Source organism: Notolepis coatsorum (assembly GCF_963971535.1).
Source record: "Notolepis coatsorum genome assembly, chromosome: 18".
Classification (NCBI taxonomy): Eukaryota; Metazoa; Chordata; class Actinopteri; order Aulopiformes; family Paralepididae; genus Notolepis; species Notolepis coatsorum.
In genome coordinates this window covers 12,119,464-12,143,684 of record NC_140182.1, presented here as the reverse complement: position 1 = coordinate 12,143,684, position 24,221 = coordinate 12,119,464, and the positions used below count along the sequence as shown (strand labels likewise).

The following is a 24,221-nucleotide window of genomic DNA, read 5'->3' as shown; positions in this document are numbered from 1 at the left end:
CACACACACACACACACACACACACTTCAGAAACAAACATAGTATCAATGAGAGCATCAATAATACACCTGAGTGTAAGTCTAGTTGTAAAAAAAGAAAAAGAAAATCTTAAAAGTTAATCGTGAGTTAAAAAAAATTGTGGCGTTAATAGAATCGGGGCGATAACGCGTTAATACCGCGTTAACTTTGACAGCCTTACTTTTTACTTGAGAATATTTTCAAATGCAGCTACTTTCAACTGTCCTTACTGTAGTGCATCTGTACCAAACCGTCACGTTGGCAGAGCAGGAGGACACAGTGATGTTGAACCAGTGTCCTTTACGTGTGTCTTTTCAGACCAGGAAGACACAGTGATGTTGAACCAGTGTCCTTTACGTGTGTCTTTTCAGACCAGGAGGACACAGTGATGTTGAACCAGTGTCCTTTTACGTGTCTTTTCAGAGCAGGAGGACACAGTGATGTTGAACCAGTGTCCTTTTACGTGTGTCTTTTCAGACCAGGAGGACACAGTGATGTTGAACCAGTGTCCTTTTTACGTGTGTCTTTTCAGAGGCAGTCCAATGCGTCCCAGACCTTGTGTGACATCATCCGTCTGAGCAGAGACCAGGCCAATCAGCTCCAAGAGAGCTCTGAAGCAGACCCTCTGCTCACTGTGCTGGAATCGTAAGAGACTCGTGTACACCTTACTACCCCTATAACCCTCACCTGTAGTGATCTTATGTTAGCTTGTGATTCACTCACCTGTAGTAATCTCATGTTAGCTTGTGATTCACTCACCTGTAGTGATCTCATGTTAGCTTGTGATTCACTCACCTGTAGTGATCTCATGTTAGCTTGTGATTCACTCACCTGTAGTGATCTCATGTTAGCTTGTGATTCACTCACCTGTAGTGATCTCATGTTAGCTTGTGATTCACTCACCTGTAGTGAGTTTGAGGTCGATATATGATAGGTGAATGTTTGAGGTCGATGTATGATAGGTGAATGTTTGAGGTCGATGTATGATGGGTGAATGTTTGAGGTGAATGTTTAACTGCAGAGTTCTGGCAGAGTTAAGCATGTCACCGTCCTGGGGTCCTTCTGTACCCTCTCCAAATGATCCCACACTTTGGATTCCCTGCCCGACATAACTACTAATTACTACCAGCCGTCTGTCTGTCTGTCTGTCTGTCTGTCTGTCTGTCTGTCTGTCTGTCTGTCTGTCTGTCTGTCTGTCTGTCTGTCTGTCTGTCTGTCTGTCTGTCTGTCTGTCTGTCTGTCTGTCTGTGTCTGTGTCCGTCATTTAAAGGTCCTCTAGCGTTTCATACTTCCTCCAGTTATATACTGACCTCATGTTGACGAGGTTCAGCTACAGTTACTGTATATACTGACCTCATGTTGACAAGGTTCAGCTACAGTTCTATACTGACCTCATGTTGACAAGGTTCAGCTACAGTTCTATACTGACCTCATGTTGACAAGGTTCAGCTACAGTTCTATACTGACCTCATGTTGACAAGGTTCAGCTACAGTTCTATACTGACCTCATGTTGACAAGGTTCAGCTCCAGTTATATACTGACCTCATGTTGACCTCTTGTTGACAAGGTGCAGCTCCTGAATAGAGTTAGTTTTTCCCCCTGCGACCAAACGACCAATGAAAACTAGGTAGGTGGACTATTTGGGGACAGCCCTACTCTCCACGCGGCCCACTTCTAGGCCATTTCCCAGGCTGATGATGAAGACCTCTTGTAGCTAGTTGCACCAGCTTGCTCTAGCTTTTCCTCTTATGTGTGGTCCCTGGTAATGTCCTCTGTCTTCCTACAGACAGGAGTGCGTAGAGCAGCTGGTAATAATGTCCTCTGTCTTCCTACAGACAGGAGTGCGTAGAATAGAATAGAATAGAATAGAATAGAATAGAATAGAATAGAAATACTTTTATTATCCCGCGGGAAATTTGACACTGCAAATCGCTCAACATTTAGACAGAACAGGTCACGAATTAGAATAATAAAACGAATCAAATCAAGTTGCCTAGGATAAGAGTAGAGTAAAATAGAATAAAAATGGAATAAAATATACAGTAAATAAATACAGTAAAAATATACTGAGGTCTACAGTAGGTGTAATATTGCACAGTGCTGTTTCAAACTAAGTCCAGGAAGATGGTAACTGCCACTCTGTGCTCAGTGATGCAGTGAGGCACAGTGATGCATTGTATAGTCTGATGGCTGTTGGAATGAAGGACTTCCTGTGACGTTCAGTGCTGCATTTGGGTAGTGTGAGCCTAGCACTGAACATGCTCCTCCTGTCAGCCAAGTCTGTGTATAGTGGGTAGAGCAGGGGTAATGTCCTCTTATCTTCCTACAGACAGGAGTGCGTAGGGCAGCTGGTAATGTCCTCTGTCTTCCTACAGACAGGTGTGCGTAGGGCAGCTGGTAATGTCCTCTGTCTTCCTACAGACAGGAGTGCGTGGGGCAGCTGCTGCAGAACATGTTCTCTGGCCGCAGGACGGAGAGCTGCATCGTCAATGGGATTCAAGTTCTTCTCACCCTGCTGGAGATCAGAAGGCCTGTGTGAGTGACCTCCTGTGCAGAACAACCTCAGTCTTCAGTTTAATGTACCGTCTAGTAGAGCTGTCCCCGAAGCCTGTTTTTGGGCTTCGAACTTCGTCAGGGTTTTTCGAACGGACGTTCGAACCTTCGTTTTTAATAATAAAAAAAATAAAGGAAAAAAAATGTTAAGTTTTTTTAAATTTTTTTATAAATATCCTCAAACTAAATCCTCAATTTGAATAAAGTGATTAATCTGATTAAATTAGTCTTTTTTCTCATCAAATCTACTTTCTTTAATGAATATAAATCATCAGTTTTAATACTATAATATTAGTGTAGCCTAATCTTTATATGAAACTGTGAAGAAAAACCACATTGGTTTAAACAGAATGAATATATATAAATATTTTTTATTATTATTATTTTTTGTATTCGAATGTTGATTTAGAATTCGAATGCCAACGTAACAAAAGAAGGTCCGAACGTTTGGGCTCAGCCCTACCGTCTAGTTCCAGTTTGACTCATGCTTTTGTGTGTTGTTGTGTCCGTTACAGGGTTGATGGTCTGATGGACACTCAGGGATTTGAGAGAAGTTACACCGTCAACAGCAGCATCCTAATGGCCATCCAACCCCAACTCACCCACTTCCACCAACTGCTGCTGCAGCCGCCCAAGGTCAGACACTGAGGCGTCATGAAGTGCATACACACACTACCTCTCTCATGATCATATGACAATAGATACACACTACTTCTCTCATGATCATATTCAATAGATACACACACTACCTCTCTCATGATCATATGACAATAGATACACACTACTTCTCTCATGATCATATTCAATAGATACACACACTACCTCTCTCATGATCATATGACAATAGATACACACTACTTCTCTCATGATCATATTCAATAGATACACACTACTTCTCTCATGATCATATTCAATAGATACACACTACTTCTCTCATGATCATATTCAATAGATACACACACTACCTCTCATGATCATATTCAATAGATACAAACACTACCTCTCTCATGATCATATTCAATAGATACACACACTACCTCTCTCATGATCATATTCAATAGATACACACACTACTTCTCTCATGATCATATTCAATAGATACACACACTACTTGATCATATTCGAAAGTGCAGTCATATAAAAAAAGAAATACAGTTTTTTACAGTGCAATAAAATAGTTCTGGATTACTGTTCAACAGTTTAAAGTCGTCTTTACCTTCTCTGTTTGGTATCCACAGTTTAAAACCTGACAGTCTTCCCTCTTGTTTGATACCCACTTTGACCCTTCGAACCTCCCTCTCAGGGCGCAGTTCCCTCTCTCAGGCCTGGGTCCCCTACACAGTTTTAAAGCCTGACAGTCTTTCTCGCTTGATACACACATAGTTTAATACCTGACAGTTTCGAACCTGTAATAAAAAGTAATGGAGAGAGTCAAATGGTGCAGTGCAATAAAATAGTAGAATAGAATAGACAGTAAAATTATGAATAATAAAGTAATAAGAGAAAGAAACGGAGGGAATACAAATTATAATAAATAATAAAGACGCCAAGACTTTCGCATTTGTAAAGCCTTTCGCATTTCCTGCTCACGGTCCCAAAACGTCCCGCCTATCTCTGTGGGAAAACAGTAATTGACTGGTACAGATGTCCAGCCTCAGATATATAAAATAAGTGAACAAAAACATAAAGTGGAATAAAAACATGGGGAATAAAACGTAGAGAAATAGTGCAATGTCAATCACAGAGAAATAGTGCAGTATAATAGTGTAAAGTCAGTCAAATGCTTTGGTAAAGAGATTTAAGCTGCCTTTTAAAAAGGTCTAACGTATTGGCTTCACTAGTATTGTTGAGTAACGTGTTCCACAGTTTTGGGGCGTAGTTTACAAAGGCTGCATCACCGATCTTCTTATGACTCTTTCTGGTGACCGCTAATAGACCTGCATCTGATGATCGCAGTGTTCTGGCGGGTGTGTAGTTTATTAGAGAGTCAGCAATGTAGCTGGGTCCTTGTCCATTTAGAGCTTTGTATGTGAGGAGAAGCACCTTTAAAATCGAAATTCTAAAAGTTACAGGAAGCCAGTGTAGAGTAGCTAAGACGGGACTAATGTGTTCCCTCCTTTTGGTATTAGTTAGTAGTCTAGCTGCAGAGTTTTGAATGAGCTGGGGTCTTTCAGTCGTTTTCTTGGGGAGACCAGTGAATAGTGCATTGCAGTAAGATGAGATAGGGATGCCATGCTGACCAGGTGTGTGTGTGTGTGTGTGTGTGCATGCGCGCAGCGGGGTGCCATGCTGACCAGCATGGGTCTTCTGGAGGACCCTCTGGGAAACACTCGTCTCCACGTGGCCAGACTGGTGGCCTCGCTGCTGTACACCAGCTCCTCCAGCCACGCCGCTGTCGCCCAGGAGCTCTGTCGCCTGAGCACCATGGAGCTGCTGCTGGTGAGTCTTTAACCTGTACCATGGACCTGGTGAGTCTTAACCTGCTGCTGGTGAGTCTTAACCTGCTGCTGGTGAGTCTTAACCTGCTGCTGGTGAGTCTTAACCTGCTGCTGGTGAGTCTTAAGTCCAAAGCACACATGGCGGGCGACCGACGTCGCCTGGCGATGCGGTCGTCTGTCGCTCAATGACAATCGCTTGGCACCCCACACCAGATCCGACCGTTCAGGTATAATAAGCTATATGTGTCGCTCTGTTTAGCTGGGGGTGTCGTTTCGCCCCCCGGGAGATATGAGAGGACGGACCGAACGTACGGTTGTCGTGAAGCGAGCGTATTAGCAGGTAGCTGTGTTGCGCTTGTGCATTACGAGGGAAGTATGACTTATTAACCTGTAAAACCCATATTGAGCTGGAATTAAACCACCATATACGAATACAACCTCGCCTCATTCTTCCTGACATGACTGCATGACTGATCGCTACAATACGTTCACTACCACCGATTGGACAAGTAATGTTATGCACCTGCTGAGAGAGAATGTTTTTTCACGGAAGACGCAAACTGTTTTGTTCTCAACCATCATTGTCTTTGGACAATAAACCTTACAAACTACATCAGCTGCAGCCTGGACATTAAACTCTGTCAACATCCACAACTTGTTTTGTTACCCGAGTATAAAAACATCTAGTAGGTGCATCGTGGCGCATTGTCAATTTATTAGTTAACACTTTAACTGCCGGGAAACGCTTTACAGCGTCATTCCCGGCCATGTTCAAGTTGCCGAAGGACGCTTTACAGCGTCTTTAATATCAATATTTCAAAAATCTGTGATCTGATTCATATTTCCCCTCCGCTGGCCTGAGATCCACCAGGAGGACCCACTGAGCTCTCTGGCGGTTCAGGAGCGCCATCTGGTGGCCGATCGGCGCAATCGCCAAACAGGAAGTGCTGTGGAGGTTGTGCTGGTCGGCCATATTACTTCCGGGCACTCGGTTTGGCTGCCGGCACTCTGGCTCGTCACAATATATAGCGATCCATTGCCAATAACTCGATAAACAACATGATTTGGACGTATATAGTATTATACAAGCTGGAAATGGTTCATCAGGATAAACATCCCATAATCGAAAACGGTCTACACCACGCTGATCGTCCAACGGCGTGAGGAAGATCCGGTAAGATTCAGCGTTATTTTTGATCGTGTTCCATATAAACTGTTATGATGAACATATGACCCACACTAGATGAATGATATAACGCTGCCCACGGAATTATAAACGATCCCCCGCCCATCCGGTCATCATCAGATCATACGTAGATCATTCTAGAAGTACGTCCAATTTAAATTTTTTATATCGCCCCGATTGCCATCAAACTGTATTTCATCATCAATATAATGCATTTGGGGCTATAGATCACGTTCTGGAGAAAGCTGCAGAAAGAGATGAAAACATACTTATACATTAGACCATACTTTACTATGAATATGTGAATGAAAAAGTTTAACGTTGCTACACAATGAACAATACATATAGGACTTTGAATGGGCCCTAATAATGGCAATGTAGCAATAGAATTTAAAAAGTTATAGCCATGCAAAGAAGGGGTACTTCTCCATAGACAAATAGAGCTGGCAATCTATGGTATATCATGAATTTAACCCATGGCACCCAAAGTGTTAATGACAAACGGCCACTATAGCTTCTCCAACTAACGTTATTTATTTAAATTGTTCCTGTTAATAATAATTAACAGGATTGAGGCGATATTTAGCCAAGCGACAGAAGTTGCTGCGCGATCGTCGCTAGAAAATCTCCTGCCGTGTGGGTTCTCTCATTCATAACAATGGACACGATACAATTCTGTCGGTCGCCTTGCAAAAAAAGTCGGTCGCCTGGCAAAAATCGCCCGCCGTGTGCGTTGGACTTTAACTTCACGGCTGGGTAGCGTAGAGGTCTAAGCACTCGCCTAACACCGCAGAGACGAATCAGCTGTCAGCAGTACCTCCGGGGGGTATGAGTCCTCCTACCGGTCAGTCGGGCCGCCTGTTCTGGGGGAAAATAGCGTAAACCTCTGCACGTGTTACGTTCTCCCGGTGAAACTCCTCGCTGTCGGGTGAAAAGAAGCACCTGGCGACTCCACATGTATCAGAGGAGGCATGCCGTCTACACCCTCCCCAGACTGACAGTAGGGCAGTTCTGTGTGCGAATTGAATGATAACGCCACATGTTAACTCACATTTCTCTCTTCCATGTCCACCATGACATCGTAGCGATGCTTCATCCCTTCACTGAGGATGTGTCACTTACCTAATGACTAGGGTGTAACGATTCGACCTCACAACGATTCGATTACGATTCTTCTGGCAACGATTCAATGCATCATGAGATCTCTTCATTTGACCACGATTTGATTAATTTGATCAGTTAATTCCCCAAAAAAATTTGAATACACAAATGTGGCTGGGGGAACTGATTCACTCAGCATGAATGGACTAATAGGTCAATACACAAAAAAAATAAAATAATAATAAATAAAAGTTTATTTTTTTATTTCGATTAATTTAGATTAGAATCGATTCTAACATTCAAATCGATGCATCGAATCGAACACATTAGAATCGATGCATTTAGATTAATCGATGCATCGTTACACCCCTACTAATGAGGCGGCACGGTGGTGTAGTGGTTAACACTGTCGCCTCACAGCAAGAAGGTCCAGGGTTCGATTCCCGCTTGGGGACCAGGTTTCCATGATCCCAGGTACCCAGGTGGGGTATCTCCCAGGCCTTTCTGTGTGGAGTTTGCATGTTCTCCCCGTGCTCGCAAGGGTTTTCCCCCCGATAAGATAAACCCAATGGAAAAACATGCACAACAACAGATCGCTAACGCTGTGGCGTCCTTGACGAAGACGGCAGGAGCACTTGGATTGGTCCCCTGGCGCGGCCCTCGCCGACGCCTGTCTGCTCCCAGCTGCCCTTGGGGGGGAAGGACGACGGGATGGGTTAATCGCAGAGATGAATCGCATCTGCGATCCTACAAAGAACAATGCATGCGTGTGTGTTCCGGTGTGTGTGTGTGTAACCGTGTGTGCTAACCGCTAAACATTGAGGATAGTTGCATGCCAATTAAAGACCTCTGAACAGGTCCTGCATTATATTATTATGACACGTTCAGTCTGACACAGTGAAGTTGGCCGATGACTCTTCACTGAGATTCTGTTTTTTTATGTCACAGGACTTGTTCTTTAAATATACCTGGAATAACTTCCTGCACCTCCAAGTGGAGCTGTGTGTGGCTGCCATCCTCAGACCCTCTGCCCATGAAGCAAGACTCCAGCCTGGCCTGGGATTCCAGGAAAAGTCCAGGTATCAACAGGAAGGCCCGCAGGAGCAGGCCTCAACCCAAGACCCAGAGGTCACTCCCGAAAACTCTGCACATGGCATCATGGTGGCTCACGTAGGTGTCTCGTCTGTCTGTCTGTCTGTCTGTCTGTCTGTCTGTCTGTCTGTCTGTCTGTCTGTCTGTCTGTCTGTCTGTCTGTCTGTCTGTCTTTGTCTCACCTCAACTCAACGTATACTAGTCATACACTGTAATCATAGTAATCATAACTACCTACCCATATAACTATATGATGGCATGTACAATAGTGCTGTATATATTTATAGAATATATATATCCATATCTGTCTGAATATACCTGCATATAATCCTTCTATATACCTACCTATACACCTGCATATAACCCATATAACTCTGTATGATAGCATATACAACAATGCTGTATATACCGCATATATATACGGTATATATATATTTATTCTTACCATATATATATTTACAGTATATATCTACATCTGTCTGTACATACCTGCACATAATGCTTTTTATATCTGTAGATACTATATCAGTATATATATTAGAGGTGGGCATAGATTTTTTTTTTTTAATCTAGATTAATATATCTGCAATCCTGGAGTTAATCTAGATTAATCTAGATTAAAATGGCTCATTTGAAGTCTGCTGAAGGCATTCAAAATATGTGTGTTCTACCTAGGGATGGGTATCGTTAGGATTTTATCAATACTACTACTCTTATCGATAATGGTTCGGTACTTTATCGACATTGCTTTATTATTATTTTTTTTTTTTTTGATCTACTTTTTCCTCCCATTTTCAATTTTTCTCCCATCCCAATTTCGTATCGTCCAATTCTACCCTCCACTGTCTCGAATGTTGTTAGGCCATGCCTCCCACAAGCCGGCTGCAATGTGGACTAAGCCTTACATCACGTGTCCCCTCCGGTACTCGAGGAAGCAGCAGTCGCATCTTTTCACCTGCACAGCGGGATCTCTCAGCGTCGGGGGTCTGCGTTTGGAGGGCACGCCGCCCCCGTCGCTTCCTGATTTTGCTGCGCAGGCGCACCAACCGACCTATAGGAGTCGCTGTCCACAACGTCCGATCCCCACCCATCAGCTTCCCACCCCCTAATACTGCCAATTGTATTAGTATGAACGATCAGCCAAGCTGATAGCAATGCGGAGAGCTGGGCTCGAACCCAGCGTCTCCTGCATTGGTGGTGAGCGCCTTGCCCACTGCACCACCTAGCCGCCCTGACATTGCTTTATTATTTATAACTTTATAAATAAATTATTTCTTCAGCAACAGCAGCAGAAATGTTCTTTTATATAACTTTATAAATAAATTATAAATAAATATAATAAATAAATATTATTTCTTCAGCAACAGCAGCAACAATGTTTTAAATGTGTCTGAATTATAGACTTTTTATAATAAACAAATGTAAGATAAAAAAAAAAAACCATATACACTGAATGATTAGTTGTTACCTAAAGCCCTTGGACTCCACTGTAGAGAAGGGTGCAGGCCCTTGACAACAAACTGGGTCACGCCCTGTGACACTCGTTCCCCCTATCCTCTGTCATCCTGGGACTTTGGGCGTGGCTGGGACCGGTGGTGGTAGAGGGAGGAGGGGTGGGCTGGGACATGGTGGCTGCAGCCTCAGCCTGACTAATGACGATCTATAAAAAGTTGTCATCTTTCAAATATATTTGTAGCTAAACAATTAGCTAAGCAATTATATTTTATTTATTAGCCTATTTGTAATAATTCGTTATTAGCCTAGCTAACTCCGTATCTTGGCTTACCTGCAGTGGACGTGGATGGAGATGGAACACTGCGAGCAAAGCAGTAGAAAATGGCGCATTTCTGCAGACTAATGTTATGTTTTGACAACAGATGTTTTGACAAATTGCTTGTATTGCCACCCTTACTTGCAAATGTTTTATTGCACTTGTGGCAACGTGCGTTGTCGGCATCGACTTTCGTAAAGTGTACCCAGACTTTCGTTTTGTTCTCTCCGCCATGATTAGCGATTTCCACATCAATCTAGCCTCACGTTACCAATGGGACTCTCTGAGCTCGAACAGGGAAAATACAGCCCCCTATCGTCTCCCGGATGGTAATGCACCCTTTGGATTGGACTGAATGAAAACGCATGGGGAAAAGAAAATCCGGAATCCACATTTTACTTGTCAGGCATGTAATCCGAGCCGATTGCAGTCTTTGTGGTCCCTCAGAACAACGTGGAATATGTCTTTTGAGCACCCAGCGTTGGATCAATAAACGCGATCGATATTTGGAATGGCGATCAGGAATTGGAATAATCTTTTTGGAGAACATCTGATCTGAGGTAAGGAATCTATTTGACCAGTCTTGGGGTAATCAGAGCTCTTTTCACAGATATATCAACGTGCCCCTGTGTGTGTGTGCTGATCAGGAAATAAAATAATCGATTTTCAGCCCGCTTCTCTAGCGTGCATAAGTACACATATACTATCGATAATCTAGCGTTTATTTGAAAACGATTCATAAATAGGCCGAAAAATTACAACGTTTTTAATGTATTCCAGTAAAGGGCGATTCCTGCAGAATCACTTTTTTTCTGGAAATTTCCAAAAACAAGCGTTTTTCAAAATGGTATAAAACGGAAATGTACCGATGAAAAAACAATCCGTTTCGACAATGTTGACTGCAAGCAAGTCATTGATAAGCGACGGGCGTATTAGACACATAGCCATAATTTAAGATATAGTTTATGCGTTCGCAAATGTGCTCGCCCTCTCATTGAATAGAGCGTTGGCACTCGAGCGCTAAATCGTGCGCCCCCTGCTGGCACTCAAAGTGTTAACGGCCCGGCTATAATATATATATATATATCTGTACATTTCCCTTACCTACTTTTACTAGAATAGATTAATAGAATAGAAGTACTTTATTGATCCAGAGGGAAATTCAGCACCACAGATCGCTCACAATGAACATTCAGTTAGTCAAAAATCGAAAATAAGAATAGGAATAAGAATTAAAAAATATATAATATAATATTAAGTGAACTATATGTACTGTTTAATGATTTTTTTTGTATTACTTACTATCATAGTGTCTTTATACCCGTATCACTGTACCTATTAATATTACATACTCAGTAGTACTAATTTATATATTTTATACCCAGTTTAATCACCTGTACATTGTATATTGCTATTGCACTTTACTGTTACATTTGCACTCTGGTTGGATGCTAAACTTATTTTGGTTGTACTGTACTGTATGATGACGATACATTTTAATGTAATGTAATGTAACTTGTCTCTCACAGCTGTTTCAACACTGTCGCCTGGTCCAGAGGATCCTGGACGCCTGGGAGGAGAACGACCAGATACAGTAAGTCTTGTTTAGTTAGTCACTACAGCTAGTTTAGTTAGTCACCACAGCTAGTTTAGTTAGTCACCACAGCTAGTTTAGTTAGTCACCACAGCTTGTTTAGTTAGTCACTACAGCTAGTTTAGTTAGTCACCACAGCTAGTTTAGTTAGTCACCACAGCTAGTTTAGTTAGTCACCACAGCTAGTTTAGTTAGTCACTACAGCTTGTTTAGTTAGTCACCACAGCTAGTTTAGTTAGTCACCACAGCTTGTTTAGTTAGTCACTACAGCTTGTTTAGTTAGTCACCACAGCTAGTTTAGTTAGTCACTACAGCTAGTTTAGTTAGTCACCACAGCTAGTTTAGTTAGTCACCACAGCTTGTTTAGTTAGTCACCACAGCTAGTTTAGTTAGTCACCACAGCTAGTTTAGTTAGTCACTACAGCTTGTTTAGTTAGTCATTACAGCTAGTTTAGTTAGTCACTACAGCTTGTTTAGTTAGTCACCACAGCTAGTTTAGTTAGTCACCACAGCTAGTTTAGTTAGTCACTACAGCTTGTTTAGTTAGTCACCACAGCTAGTTTAGTTAGTCACCACAGCTAGTTTAGTTAGTCACTACAGCTTGTTTAGTTAGTCACCACAGCTAGTTTAGTTAGTCACCACAGCTTGTTTAGTTAGTCACTACAGCTTGTTTAGTTAGTCACTACAGCTTGTTTAGTTAGTCACCACAGCTTGTTTAGTTAGTCACCACAGCTAGTTTAGTTAGTCACCACAGCTTGTTTAGTTAGTCACTACAGCTAGTTTAGTTAGTCACTACAGCTTGTTTAGTTATTCACCACAGCTTGTTTAGTTAGTCACCACAGCTTGTTTAGTTAGTCACCACAGCTAGTTTAGTTAGTCACCACAGCTTGTTTAGTTAGTCACCACAGCTAGTTTAGTTAGTCACCACAGCTTGTTTAGTTAGTCACCACAGCTAGTTTAGTTAGTCACTACAGCTTGTTTAGTTAGTCACCACAGCTAGTTTAGTTAGTCACCACAGCTTGTTTAGTTAGTCACCACAGCTAGTTTAGTTAGTCACCACAGCTTGTTTAGTTAGTCACCACAGCTAGTGTAGTTAGTCACCACAGCTAGTTTAGTTAGTCACCACAGCTTGTTTAGTTAGTCACCACAGCTTGTTTAGTTAGTCCCTGTGTTGGTCTGGTTCTGATGCGACGGTACCTCTGTGTGTTCAGGGCCGGGGCCGGGATGAGGAGGGGCTACATGGGACACCTCACCAGGATCGCCAACACGGTGGTCCATAACCTGGACAAGGGCCCAGTTCACACACAGATCAGCACCCTCATCACAGGTCTGTATATCTGTGTATGTGTGTGTGTGTGTGTTTTAGCCTGTAAAAGAAAAATATATATATATTATATAGCGCTTTTATCCAAAGCGCTTTACAATTTGTTCCTCACATTTGACCCATTCACTCACACATTCACTCACACATTCACACACACATTCACTCACACATTCACACACACATTCACTCACACATTCACTCACACATTCACACACACATTCACTCACACATTCACTCACACATTCACTCGCACATTCACACACACATTCACTCACACATTCACACACCGACGGCGGAGGCAACCATGCAAGGTGCCAACCTGCTCATCGGGAGCAATTAGGGGTTAAGTGTCTTGCTCAAGGACACATCGACACGCTGCCCGGTATAGGAGCGGGACTCGAACCGGGAACCTCCGGATTGCCAGACGACTGCTCTACCTCCCGAGCCCCTGTCGCCCTATGATGTACACACTAGCTTAGTTGAGTGAGAGGCGTTCAGGTTGTTGGGGTCACTAGGGGGAGGGGCCAGAGCAGTTAGGAGGGTGTTGTTCAGTATCTTCTGTCATCATTGGCTGGACACTGTGTGCCCAGTTGTACCGTCGGCTTCAATCGGGTTGTTGATTGACGGATCCCAAACGCTTACCCTCCAATCACAGCGGTTTCTTTCCTCAGTCAAGCTAAGCTTTTCTTCAGGCTTTTTCTTGACCCTCCAATTGCAAGTTCCACGGTCAAGTTAGGAGTGGGCGGAGCTTGAGTTGGGCTTAGGGTCAGTTGAGCTCATATACTGGCAGGTTGCTTTTCAGGGCTGCTCTATAATAATTATCACCATCATTTTGGTCAATATTGAGATCAGGATTATTTAACAGGATTTACTTTGGAAACGTGCATTTATTGGACTTTTTAACAGTGGATTTCCTTGAACTTTAAATACAACTGAAAAACATGACTTGGCTCAAAGGCTTGACCTGGCTAAAAGTCAATGATCTTGTCTTAATTGATGAATTGCCCAAATCTACTGCATTTACACATGTGTGTGTTCCTTGCTTGCTTGTAGTTGTATAATGTGGACATAAGTACATGTGTGTGTGCTCCTTGCCTGCTTGTATGTGTAAATAAATGTTTGTTTGTGTGGATGCAGAGCTGCCAGAGGACTGCAGGGGGCGTTGGGAGACCTTTGTGGACCAGGCGCTCACAGAGACCAACAGGAAGAACACTATAGACCTGGTACACACACACACACACACACACACACACACACACACACACACACTGTAGACCATCTTGACATGTCAACTTCCAGAAGATATGATAACCCCCTTGACCTGTCAATGATAGTCTAGCAGAGCAGAGAGACAGGCAGAGAGGAGAGAGACAGGCAGAGAGGAGAGAGACAGGCAGAGAGGAGAGAGACAGGCAGAGAGGAGAGACAGGAGAGAGAGGAGAGAGACAGGCAGAGAGGAGAGAAACAGGCAGAGAGGAGAGAGAGGCAGAGAGGAGAGACAGACCGAGAGGAGAGAGAGAGGAGAGAGGAGAGAGACAGTCAGAGAGGAGAGACAGGAGAGAGAGGAGAGAGACAGGCAGATGAGAGAGAGGAGAGAGACAGGCAGAGAGGAGAGAGAGGCAGAGAGGAGAGACAGACCGAGAGGAGAGAGACAGGCAGATGAGAGAGAGGAGAGAGACAGGCAGAGAGGAGAGAGACAGGCAGAGAGGAGAGAGACAGGCAGAGAGGAGAGAGACAGTCAGAGAGGAGAGAGACAGTCAGAGAGGAGAGAGACAGTCAGAGAGGAGAGAGACAGGCAGAGAGGAGAGAGAGAGACAGGCAGAGAGGAGAGAGACAGGCAGAGAGGAGAGACAGGAGAGAGAGGAGAGAGACAGGCAGAGAGGAGAGAGACAGGCAGAGAGGAGAGAGACAGGCAGAGAGGAGAGAGAGGCAGAGAGGAGAGCCAGACCGAGAGGAGAGAGACAGGCAGAGAGGAGAGAGACAGGCAGAGAGGAGAGAGAGGCAGAGAGGAGAGCCAGACCGAGAGGAGAGAGACAGGCAGAGAGGAGAGAGACAGGCAGAGAGGAGAGAGACAGGAGAGAGAGGAGAGAGACAGGCAGAGAGGAGAGAGACAGGCAGAGAGGAGAGAGACTAGCAGGGTGCTGTAGCCAGGAAGGAGCTGAGCAGACACAAAGTGAACACATCTCAAGCCCTGCCCTCTTTTCCTGATCCTCCAATCTCCAAATTGTTGCAACAATTGTGATTGGAGGATCACAAAGAGGGCGGGGTTTGATATAGGTTAATTACATATACAGAATATTGATAACAGAACCGTTGCTAAATCCTTCAGGGGGTTCATGTAAAATATTTGTGCTGATTAGTAAACAGGCTTAACCTCTTAACACTTTCAGTGCCGGGCCGTGTTTTCCTTTTCCCCCCCGTTGATGCCACGGTCCACGGCCCATGTAACGTTAATATCGCCTAATCTATGTTTTAAATTATGCTATGTGTCTAATCTGCCCATCGCTTATCAAAGAATCATTTTCCAGTCAACATTGGCAAAGCAGATTGTGTTTTTATCGCTTCATTTCCTTTTTATAGCATTTTGAAAACCACTCTGTTTCGAAGAAAAAACAACACATTCCATGATAATTGCCTTTTACTGGAATATTCCAGAACGTTATCATTTGTCGGCCTATTTATGAATCGTTTTCAAATAAACGCTGGATGGTCGATAGTATATGTGTGCGCACGCACGCTCGTGCCGTGCGCTGATGATCGCTGCTATTATTTCCTCATGGCTTTTACAGTGAAACAGCCATATCACATATAGTGGAAACGCTTATATCTCCATGAAAATGAGTCTGATTATCCTAACACTGATAACATAGATTCCTTACCTGACATCAGATGGTATCCAAATGGTATATTCCAATTCCTGATCACCATTCGAAAAAATCGATAAGTATATTGATCCAACGTGTGTACAGTATAACCCGTGCTCAGAGGCTCCAGAATGAACTCTGGTAACTCCGGCTGCATGGGTGAGAAGTAAAATGTGGACTGGAATATTTTTTTTCCCCCATCCATTTTCATTGAGTCCATTCCAAAAGGGTGATTTACCATCTGGGAGACGATAGGGGGCGCTTTTTTCACATCTGATCGCCGGCGGCCCCTGGATCTCCAACGGTAGGCTCGCGTGATGCAATATGATTTCAGATCGCTAATAAAAAAATAAAAAATAAATTCCGAGAAAAGCCGTGACGTGGCTTTCAACGTCACGATCGTAAACCCGAGATTAGCCGTGAGTGGCGCTCAAAGTGTTAAGCCCAAGCGGTCCGGTGGTGGACCGCAAATGACATCACACCATAAATCCATATCTACAGACTGTATGAATTAATGTTGTGTTTATTTCTTCAAATGTAGCCAATAGTAAAGACCCTAACCCTGTCAAAACAGCAGTCAAAGTGTATATTGTCAGCAATACATTTGTTTACCAATAGTTTAAAGTGTTGTTAGTGAAATATGAGTTGTAGAAATCTAGTCGGAAACAGGTGAATATTGACGCTAGGAAATGCACGGATGTATACCAGTCCTTTAAGGTTTGTATGCCCCCTGTTACAGGTTGGCACACGTAACCTGCGCCACTGCTCTGAGGACGACATGGAGAGTCCCTTCCCTAAAGAGCTCACACTGCAGCAGGTACACACACACACACACACACACACACACACACACCAGGCCATGTGAGCGGATCGGAGCGTGAGCGGCGCGGGGAGCGGAGCCGGCGGTTTTGACGTGAGCGAGGAGTGGGTTTTAAAATGGGTCGGAGCGACGTCCAGAGCGAGAGTTCTCCTCCGCTCCAATCCACTCCAGGCCGCTCACAGTGGTTTAACACTGATGTAATAATATACATGTAGTACAATGCCAAAGCAACAGATGGCGATGTACAAACATGAAGGCCATTTTCAACCAATGAGAATTGAGAAGGGTGAACCTGTGATATCCTGTTCAGGCTTTGTCACTCACAGGATGTTAGAAATCTGAATCTGACGCCATTGTTGTTGTCGTTAGCTTACATGCTAACGTTAATGGCCGCGACCATAGCATTGTGGCTAGGCTAGCTATCATCGCTTAGTAGAGCTAGTGAATGGATAAACAACGTTATTTATACGGTATATTGCAGAATGGGTACAATTACAATGCGGCTCAATACAAACAATTGTTAAGGGGCCCAGGGGGTGTAGACTGTTGTAGTTTGAGCTAATTTACACTATGCTCCAAAAAAAAAAAAAAAAAAATATGCCGAGCGATCTGGCGCGGGGAACGCTCGATTCAAGGTGAGCGGTGCGCGAGCGGAGAGCGACTTGGGGGCGGGGTCAACATGAGCGATTAGTGGAGCGGACCAAGCTTTAAAGAGCGAAGAGCGGATTTCTCCCCCGCGCCGATCCGCTCACGTGGCCTGACACACACACACACACACACACACACACACACACTCTGATGGAACCTAAAGTTGAATGTTTGTGTGGTCTATTGTAGACGTTTTCAGACTACCAGATCCAGCAGATGACCGCTAACTTTGTGGATCAGTTTGGTTTCAACGACGAAGAGTTTACCGAACATGACGACAGCATCGGGTAAGTGACAAACTCAAAGAAGAGTTTACCGAACATGACGACAGCATCGTAGGGTAAGTGACAAACTCAAAGAAGAGTTTACCGAACATGACGACAGCATCGTAGGGTAAGTGACAAACTCAAAGAAGAGTTTAGCGAACATGACGACAGCATCATAGGGTAAGTGACAAACTCAAAGAAGAGTTTACCGAACATGACTACAGCATCATAGGGTAAGTGACAAACTCAAAGAAGAGTTTAGCGAACATGACGACAGCATCATAGGGTAAGTGACAAACTCAAAGAAGAGTTTAGCGAACATGACGACAGCATCGTAGGGTAAGTTTAGGGTAAGTGTGTGTGTGTGTGTGTGTGTGTGTGTGTACTAATGGAACGTATCCCACCTGCAGAGCCACCTTTGACCGGATTGCAGAGATCAACATCAACATTGATGCAGGACAGGACAGTGTGAGTTAACTGAGGTTATTCAGTCATATTCACACATTCACTCTAACATCACATGTTGTGTCTGTAACTGGGTTTGCTGTGTTGTTAGGAGCTGTTATGTCAGCTGTTACATGCTTTGCATTGTGGGGTAGATTAGGAGGACTGAATGACATCAAACATGGGGGCAGGCCAGCCATACTTAATACAGTCCCCCATTACAACCACCATGGGACAGATTCCAATATCCCATAATATCCCATACCACATTATCATCCACCATGGCTGTCTGCTGAAAGGACATGGCATATCCCATACAACATTATATGTCTGCTAGTATTATTTAGAAGTTATAATATTCTGAGGCGGTTAGTTGGCCGAGCGGAGATTGCGTTTGTCACCAACCCCGGAGCTGTGAGCTGGATTCGCCTGTTCGAATCCAGCTCACAGCTCCGGGGTTGTCACCAGCTTGGCTGGCCGTTCACACTAATACAATTGGCTGTATTAGAGGGTGGGAGAAGCTGGCGGGGTGGGTCCGGGTCGTTGTAAACAGCGACTCCTACAGTTCGGTCGGGGCGCCTGCTAAGCGCGGATAGGACTTGAGGGGGATAGTGTGATCCTCCCACACGCTACGCCCTCTCGATGAGAATCCGCGCTGCCAGGTGAAAAGAAGCGGTGATTGGCTGGACGTGTGTCGGAGGAAGCACGTGGTAGCCTCCACTCTCCCAGATGATCTGACTGTGGGGGGTAAGTGCGCAGCGACCAGGAAGGGACTGGGAATTGGCATACGACTAACATTGGGATGGGAGAAAATCTGAGGAAAATGGAGGGGGAAAAAGACCAAAAAAAAAAAAAAAATTATAATATTCCATACACCATTATATGTCTGCTAGTATTATTTAGAAGTTATAATATTCCATACAAGTTTACAACATTATATATCTGCTAGTATTATTTAAAAGTTATAATATTCCATACAACATTATATGTCTGCTAGTATTATTTAGAAGTTATAATATTCCATACATTCATACAACATTATATGTCTGCTTTAAGCACAGTCTTTCTAGTCTTTGGTTGACGTGCGTGTGCATGTGTGTAGGCTAATACAGTTGTATTTGAGACCTGCGCGAAGGAGAAGATTCAGCCATTTGATGACGACGAGGAGGACATCTGGGAGGACCGGGAGATCAACTATGCAACACAAACCAAGTCCAGGAACAGGTGAACACTCAACCAGACACAGTGTTCAAATGTGTCCCTTTTTAAAAGGTCACATCAGTAAGATATTCCATTGTTTGAAATGAATAAATAAAAATTCCTGCTCATAATTAGGATTGTGGATTGATGCTTGATTAATGCTGGATTAATGCTAATGCTGGATTAATGCTAAGTAATGCTTGATTAATGCTACTGCTAATGCTGGATTAATGCTAATGCTTGATTAATGCTACTGCTAATGCTGGATTAATGCTAATGCTGGATTAATGCTAATGCTGGATTAATGCTAATGCTGGATTAGTATTAATGCTAATGCACATTTCTCCGCACACAATCATACGTGCTAAAATGTTGCCTGTGCCTGTTTGTGTGGAGGTTCGGAGGCTCGCGGCCATGTGACGGGGGAGGCGGGGACCAGACGGCGGCTTCAGACACGGAGGCCTCCGATAGGACGGCCGGCTCCGACACGGAGGAGGGGGAGGAGCACAAAGACCTCCCGCAGTTCTTCTCGAGCCAGAGCGACGCAGAGCCCGTGCAGAGTGAGATACGCTCAAATCAATTATTGTTACATATTATCGTTATCGTGCATGCGTGTGTTAGGACGGTTACCGTCGGTAGTGTGATCGTAAAGGTGTTAACCTTCTGTAGTGTGGCAGTGAAAGGGTTAACCTGCTGTTGCGTGGCAGTGAAAGGGTTGACCTTCTGTGTATTGTCGCAGTGAAAGGGTTGACCTTCTGTGTATTGTCGCAGTGAAAGGGTTAACCGTTTGGTAGTGCAGCAGTGAAAGGGAGCAACTTGATTTGACGGGTCGTCCCATTATGATATGTCGTGCGGGGTAGGCGTCTCTGGGCTCATGATGGGTCGTCCCATTATGATATGTCGTGGGGGGGAGGCGTCTCTGGGCTCATGATGGGTCGTCCCATTATGATATGTCGTGCGGGGGAGGCGTCTCTGGGCTCATGATGGGTCGTTCCATTATGATATGTCGTGTGGGGGAGGCGTCTCTGGGCTCATGATGGGTCATTCCATTATGACATGTCGTGTGGGGGAGGTGACTCTGGGCTCATGATGGGTCGTCCCATTATGATATGTCGTGTGGGGGAGGCGTCTCTGGGCTCATGATGGGTCGTTCCATTATGATATGTCGTGTGGGGGAGGCTTCTCTGGGCTCATGATGGGTCGTTCCATTATGATATGTCGTGTGGGGGAGGCGTCTCTGGGCTCATGATGGGTCGTTCCATTATGACATGTCGTGTGGGGGAGGCTTCTCTGGGCTCATGATGGGTCGTTCCATCATGACATGTCGTGTGGGGGAGGCGTCTCTGGGCTCATGATGGGTCGTTCCATTATGACATGTCGTGTGGGGGAGGCTTCTCTGGGCTCATGATGGGTCGTTCCATCATGACATGTCGTGTGGGGGAGGTGACTCTGGGCTCATGGAGCTGTGAGGTTTTGACCAAGGAAGTGTATATTTCTGAGAATGGAATGGTTGGATGCCAAACTTCTTTTTGTTGTACTGTACTTGTGCTGCATGATGACCATACATTTGAATTAGGGCTGTCAAAATTAATGCTTTAACTTGAGATTAATTTAAATTAATTAAAGCATTAAAATAAATTAATCTAGATTAATCTATGGAGTGAAAAATCTTCAACGTTCTGAACTTTCAGCAGTATATTTGCTTGTTCTTTTTTTGCATCGACTCATGCACCTTTTTGAAAATCATCTGACATGAAGATGGAACACATTTGTTGTTAATATGATTTATATTACTATTAAAATACTATTAAAATAGTATTTGAATCGAAATATACTTTCTTTGTGTTGATTTTACATTAATTCCATGATTTTACTCAAATAAATATCTGTTTTCGGTCTTAAATCGAAAAATGCTATTTTTAATCTATTGATGGCACTAATTTGAATCTAATCTTTAATCAAGCTAGCCTAAGCCTAATCCCAGTAACGCTATAATGACTATGATGCGTGTGTACTTCTATGCCTATGATGTGTGTACTTCTATGACTATGATGTGTGTGTACTCCTACTGCACAAGCATATATATACACACTATTATGATGACTACATGTGTATTGTAAGGAGAGCAGTGTGCAATTTGTTGGTTGGTGGTAGTCTGCATGTACTGTAGGTATTGTGACGAACCTGATAGGGTACAGGCTTGCCACGGTTCAAATACAAACTATTGCGAATGTCCACACGAGCAATATCAATAAATACAAGTATTTATTGAATTCAGGGCAGAATCTAGAGGGAAAAAGCAATAGAATGGTCGTGATCCGGTCCGGGGGTCAAAAACACAAAACGGGCTCGCAGACAGAAAAAGGGATTGTTCATAATTCAGGGTAGTCGTCCAGTCCAGGGTCAATACACAAGGGGGGAATCTCAGCCAGTCCAGGGTCCAGTACACAAAGAACACCTATCTCGCTATCTCCTCACCTTTCACTACCTCTCACCATCGCAACTCTGAATATCAATCTCTCTCTCTCTATACCACAACTCCAACTCCTTACTCCGCTCAACTCAACCCTCTCTAACCTAGTGTTAATGTGTGTTCTATCAGTACTAATCGGCTACCTAATTGACTCTACTCCTTCCGTGACGGACATATCTCCCATCCTTCACATATCCAAAGGAGGGGGGGGGAGATCTGTCACAGTATGTACTGTACTAGGTATGTAGGTATGTACTGTATGTATGTACTGTAGGTATGTATGGTATGGTATGGTTTATTTCTTAATCCCCGAGGGGAAACATGGTTTGCCACCAGAGCGAATACACATATACAAACATGAAAAGATGTACTCTAGGTATGTACTGTACTAGGTATGTAGGTATGTTTACACCTAGACATCCTCCAGCTGCTCAATGTGTCTGTTCTCTGTTCACACCTAGACACCGGCTGGGTAGCTGACTTCTGTCTGACTGTCTGTTCTCTGTTCACACCTAGACACCGGCTGGGTAGCTGACTTCTGTCTGACTGTCTGTTCTCTGTTCACACCTAGACACCGGCTGGGTAGCTGACTTCTGTCTGGCAGTCTGTTCTCTGTTCACACCTAGACACCGGCTGGGTAGCTGACTTCTGTCTGACTGTCTGTTCTCTGTTCACACCTAGACACCGGCTGGGTAGCTGACTTCTGTCTGGCAGTCTGTTCTCTGTTCACACCTAGACACCGGCTGGGTAGCTGACTTCTGTCTGGCAGTCTGTTCTCTGTTTTACACCTAGACCGGCTGGGTAGCTGACTTCTGTCTGGCGGTCTGTTCTCTGTTCACACCTAGACACCGGCTGGGTAGCTGACTTCTGTCTGACTGTCTGTTCTCTGTTTTACACCTAGACACCGGCTGGGTATAGAGCTGCTGCGATTACCGCATTACCGCGGTATCGCTGTTACATCACGGCCACCGCAGAGTAGGCTGAATACCGCGTCACCGCTGTTTTTTATAATAATAATAATAAATTACCCTCCTCTCGTTGGGCTTGCGGCTCTGCAGATATACCCTACTCCTCTATCGACGTTCCAAGCGACCCTATTGGGTACCAGAAAAGTCACGTGAAACATTGCAGACCACTGATTGGTCAGAAGAGAGACGCGTCACACGTTGTAGCGTCATGCAGTGTGTTACCACCAATCGGCAAGCGCGTATTAGGTTTTTACTTCCTGAATGTCAGCTCATCACAACACGGCTAATAACGTTAGCTTTAACTCTCCGCCGGAGTGGACTACCATCGCTCCTAAGGAGTACTAAACGAGACATAATGATTTTACTGTCTGCAACGAATGTTATAATAAAAGCCCTTCGTTCTATACACTTGTCTGATTGAAAACTTTATTAACAGACCGCAGAATGGGACAACTCAGCACGCTCTGAGCAAAGAAAGGAACTGAGATATGAATAGAGTATTGCTTGCCTTGCTATTGTCCGGTAAATACGCTGATGTTATTGAACGTATAACTATATAATGTTAATGCCACAAAACGAATGCCTTTATTATAAAGTAGTAACTTTATAGTAATAATAATAAGAAAGGGTCGGGGGGGTTAGGGGTAACCACCCCTGCCCGTGACACCGAGTGAACGGCGCACGACCAGAGGGGAAACTTCTAATCCGTGTTTCACTTTCAATAACTAATGCGTGCTTGCCGAATCCCAAACAATATTCATGCTGCAAAGTCATCCTCTAAAGATAGACATTTAGACTAGAGGCAGGCTATATGCTATAAAGAGTAGACTACTACTAAAAAAAAAAATGCATTCAAACTTTTTTTTTTAATTTTTTGTGTGCGTGCGGTAATAACCGCGGCGGTAGGAAATATTTTGCAAATCTGTGCGTTAAGGAAAACATCAATACCGCGGCAGCTCTAGCTGGGTAGCTGACTTCTGTCTGGCGGTCTGTTCTCTGTTCACACCTAGACACCGGCTGGGTAGCTGACTTCTGTCTGACTGTCTGTTCTCTGTTTTACACCTAGACACCGGCTGGGTAGCTGACTTCTGTCTGACTGTCTGTTCTCTGTTTTACACCTAGACACCGGCTGGGTAGCTGACTTCTGTCTGACTGTCTGTTCTCTGTTCACACCTAGACACCGGCTGGGTAGCTGACTTCTGTCTGGCAGTCTGTTCTCTGTTCACACCTAGACACCGGCTGGGTAGCTGACTTCTGTCTGACTGTCTGTTCTCTGTTCACACCTAGACACCGGCTGGGTAGCTGACTTCTGTCTGACTGTCTGTTCTCTGTTTACACGCAGACACCGGCTGGGTATTGATTGATTGATTGAAAACTGTACATTGGAGGTGGTTGGGTGGGTGGGGTGGGGGGGTTGGGTAGGGGGTGGGTGGGGGACACTAGCCATACTTGGTCATTTA

The 24,221-nt window shown here is 44.2% G+C and overlaps 1 protein-coding gene across 1 annotated transcript in view; it reads left to right on the top strand.

Moving 5' to 3' along the window:
- Positions 1 to 24,221, top strand: part of ppp6r2b (protein phosphatase 6, regulatory subunit 2b) — a 52,487-nt gene that overhangs the window by 11,677 nt on the left and 16,589 nt on the right. Inside the window, exons 9-21 of the mRNA XM_084335474.1 lie at positions 551 to 663; positions 2,441 to 2,554; positions 3,088 to 3,208; positions 4,850 to 5,011; positions 8,246 to 8,467; positions 11,690 to 11,754; positions 12,966 to 13,081; positions 14,216 to 14,301; positions 16,682 to 16,759; positions 17,600 to 17,697; positions 18,087 to 18,144; positions 19,223 to 19,344; positions 19,717 to 19,880. Of these exons, the coding sequence (XP_084191600.1) occupies positions 551 to 663; positions 2,441 to 2,554; positions 3,088 to 3,208; positions 4,850 to 5,011; positions 8,246 to 8,467; positions 11,690 to 11,754; positions 12,966 to 13,081; positions 14,216 to 14,301; positions 16,682 to 16,759; positions 17,600 to 17,697; positions 18,087 to 18,144; positions 19,223 to 19,344; positions 19,717 to 19,880 (1,519 nt within the window). The remainder of the gene's footprint in view (positions 1 to 550; positions 664 to 2,440; positions 2,555 to 3,087; positions 3,209 to 4,849; positions 5,012 to 8,245; positions 8,468 to 11,689; positions 11,755 to 12,965; positions 13,082 to 14,215; positions 14,302 to 16,681; positions 16,760 to 17,599; positions 17,698 to 18,086; positions 18,145 to 19,222; positions 19,345 to 19,716; positions 19,881 to 24,221) is intronic.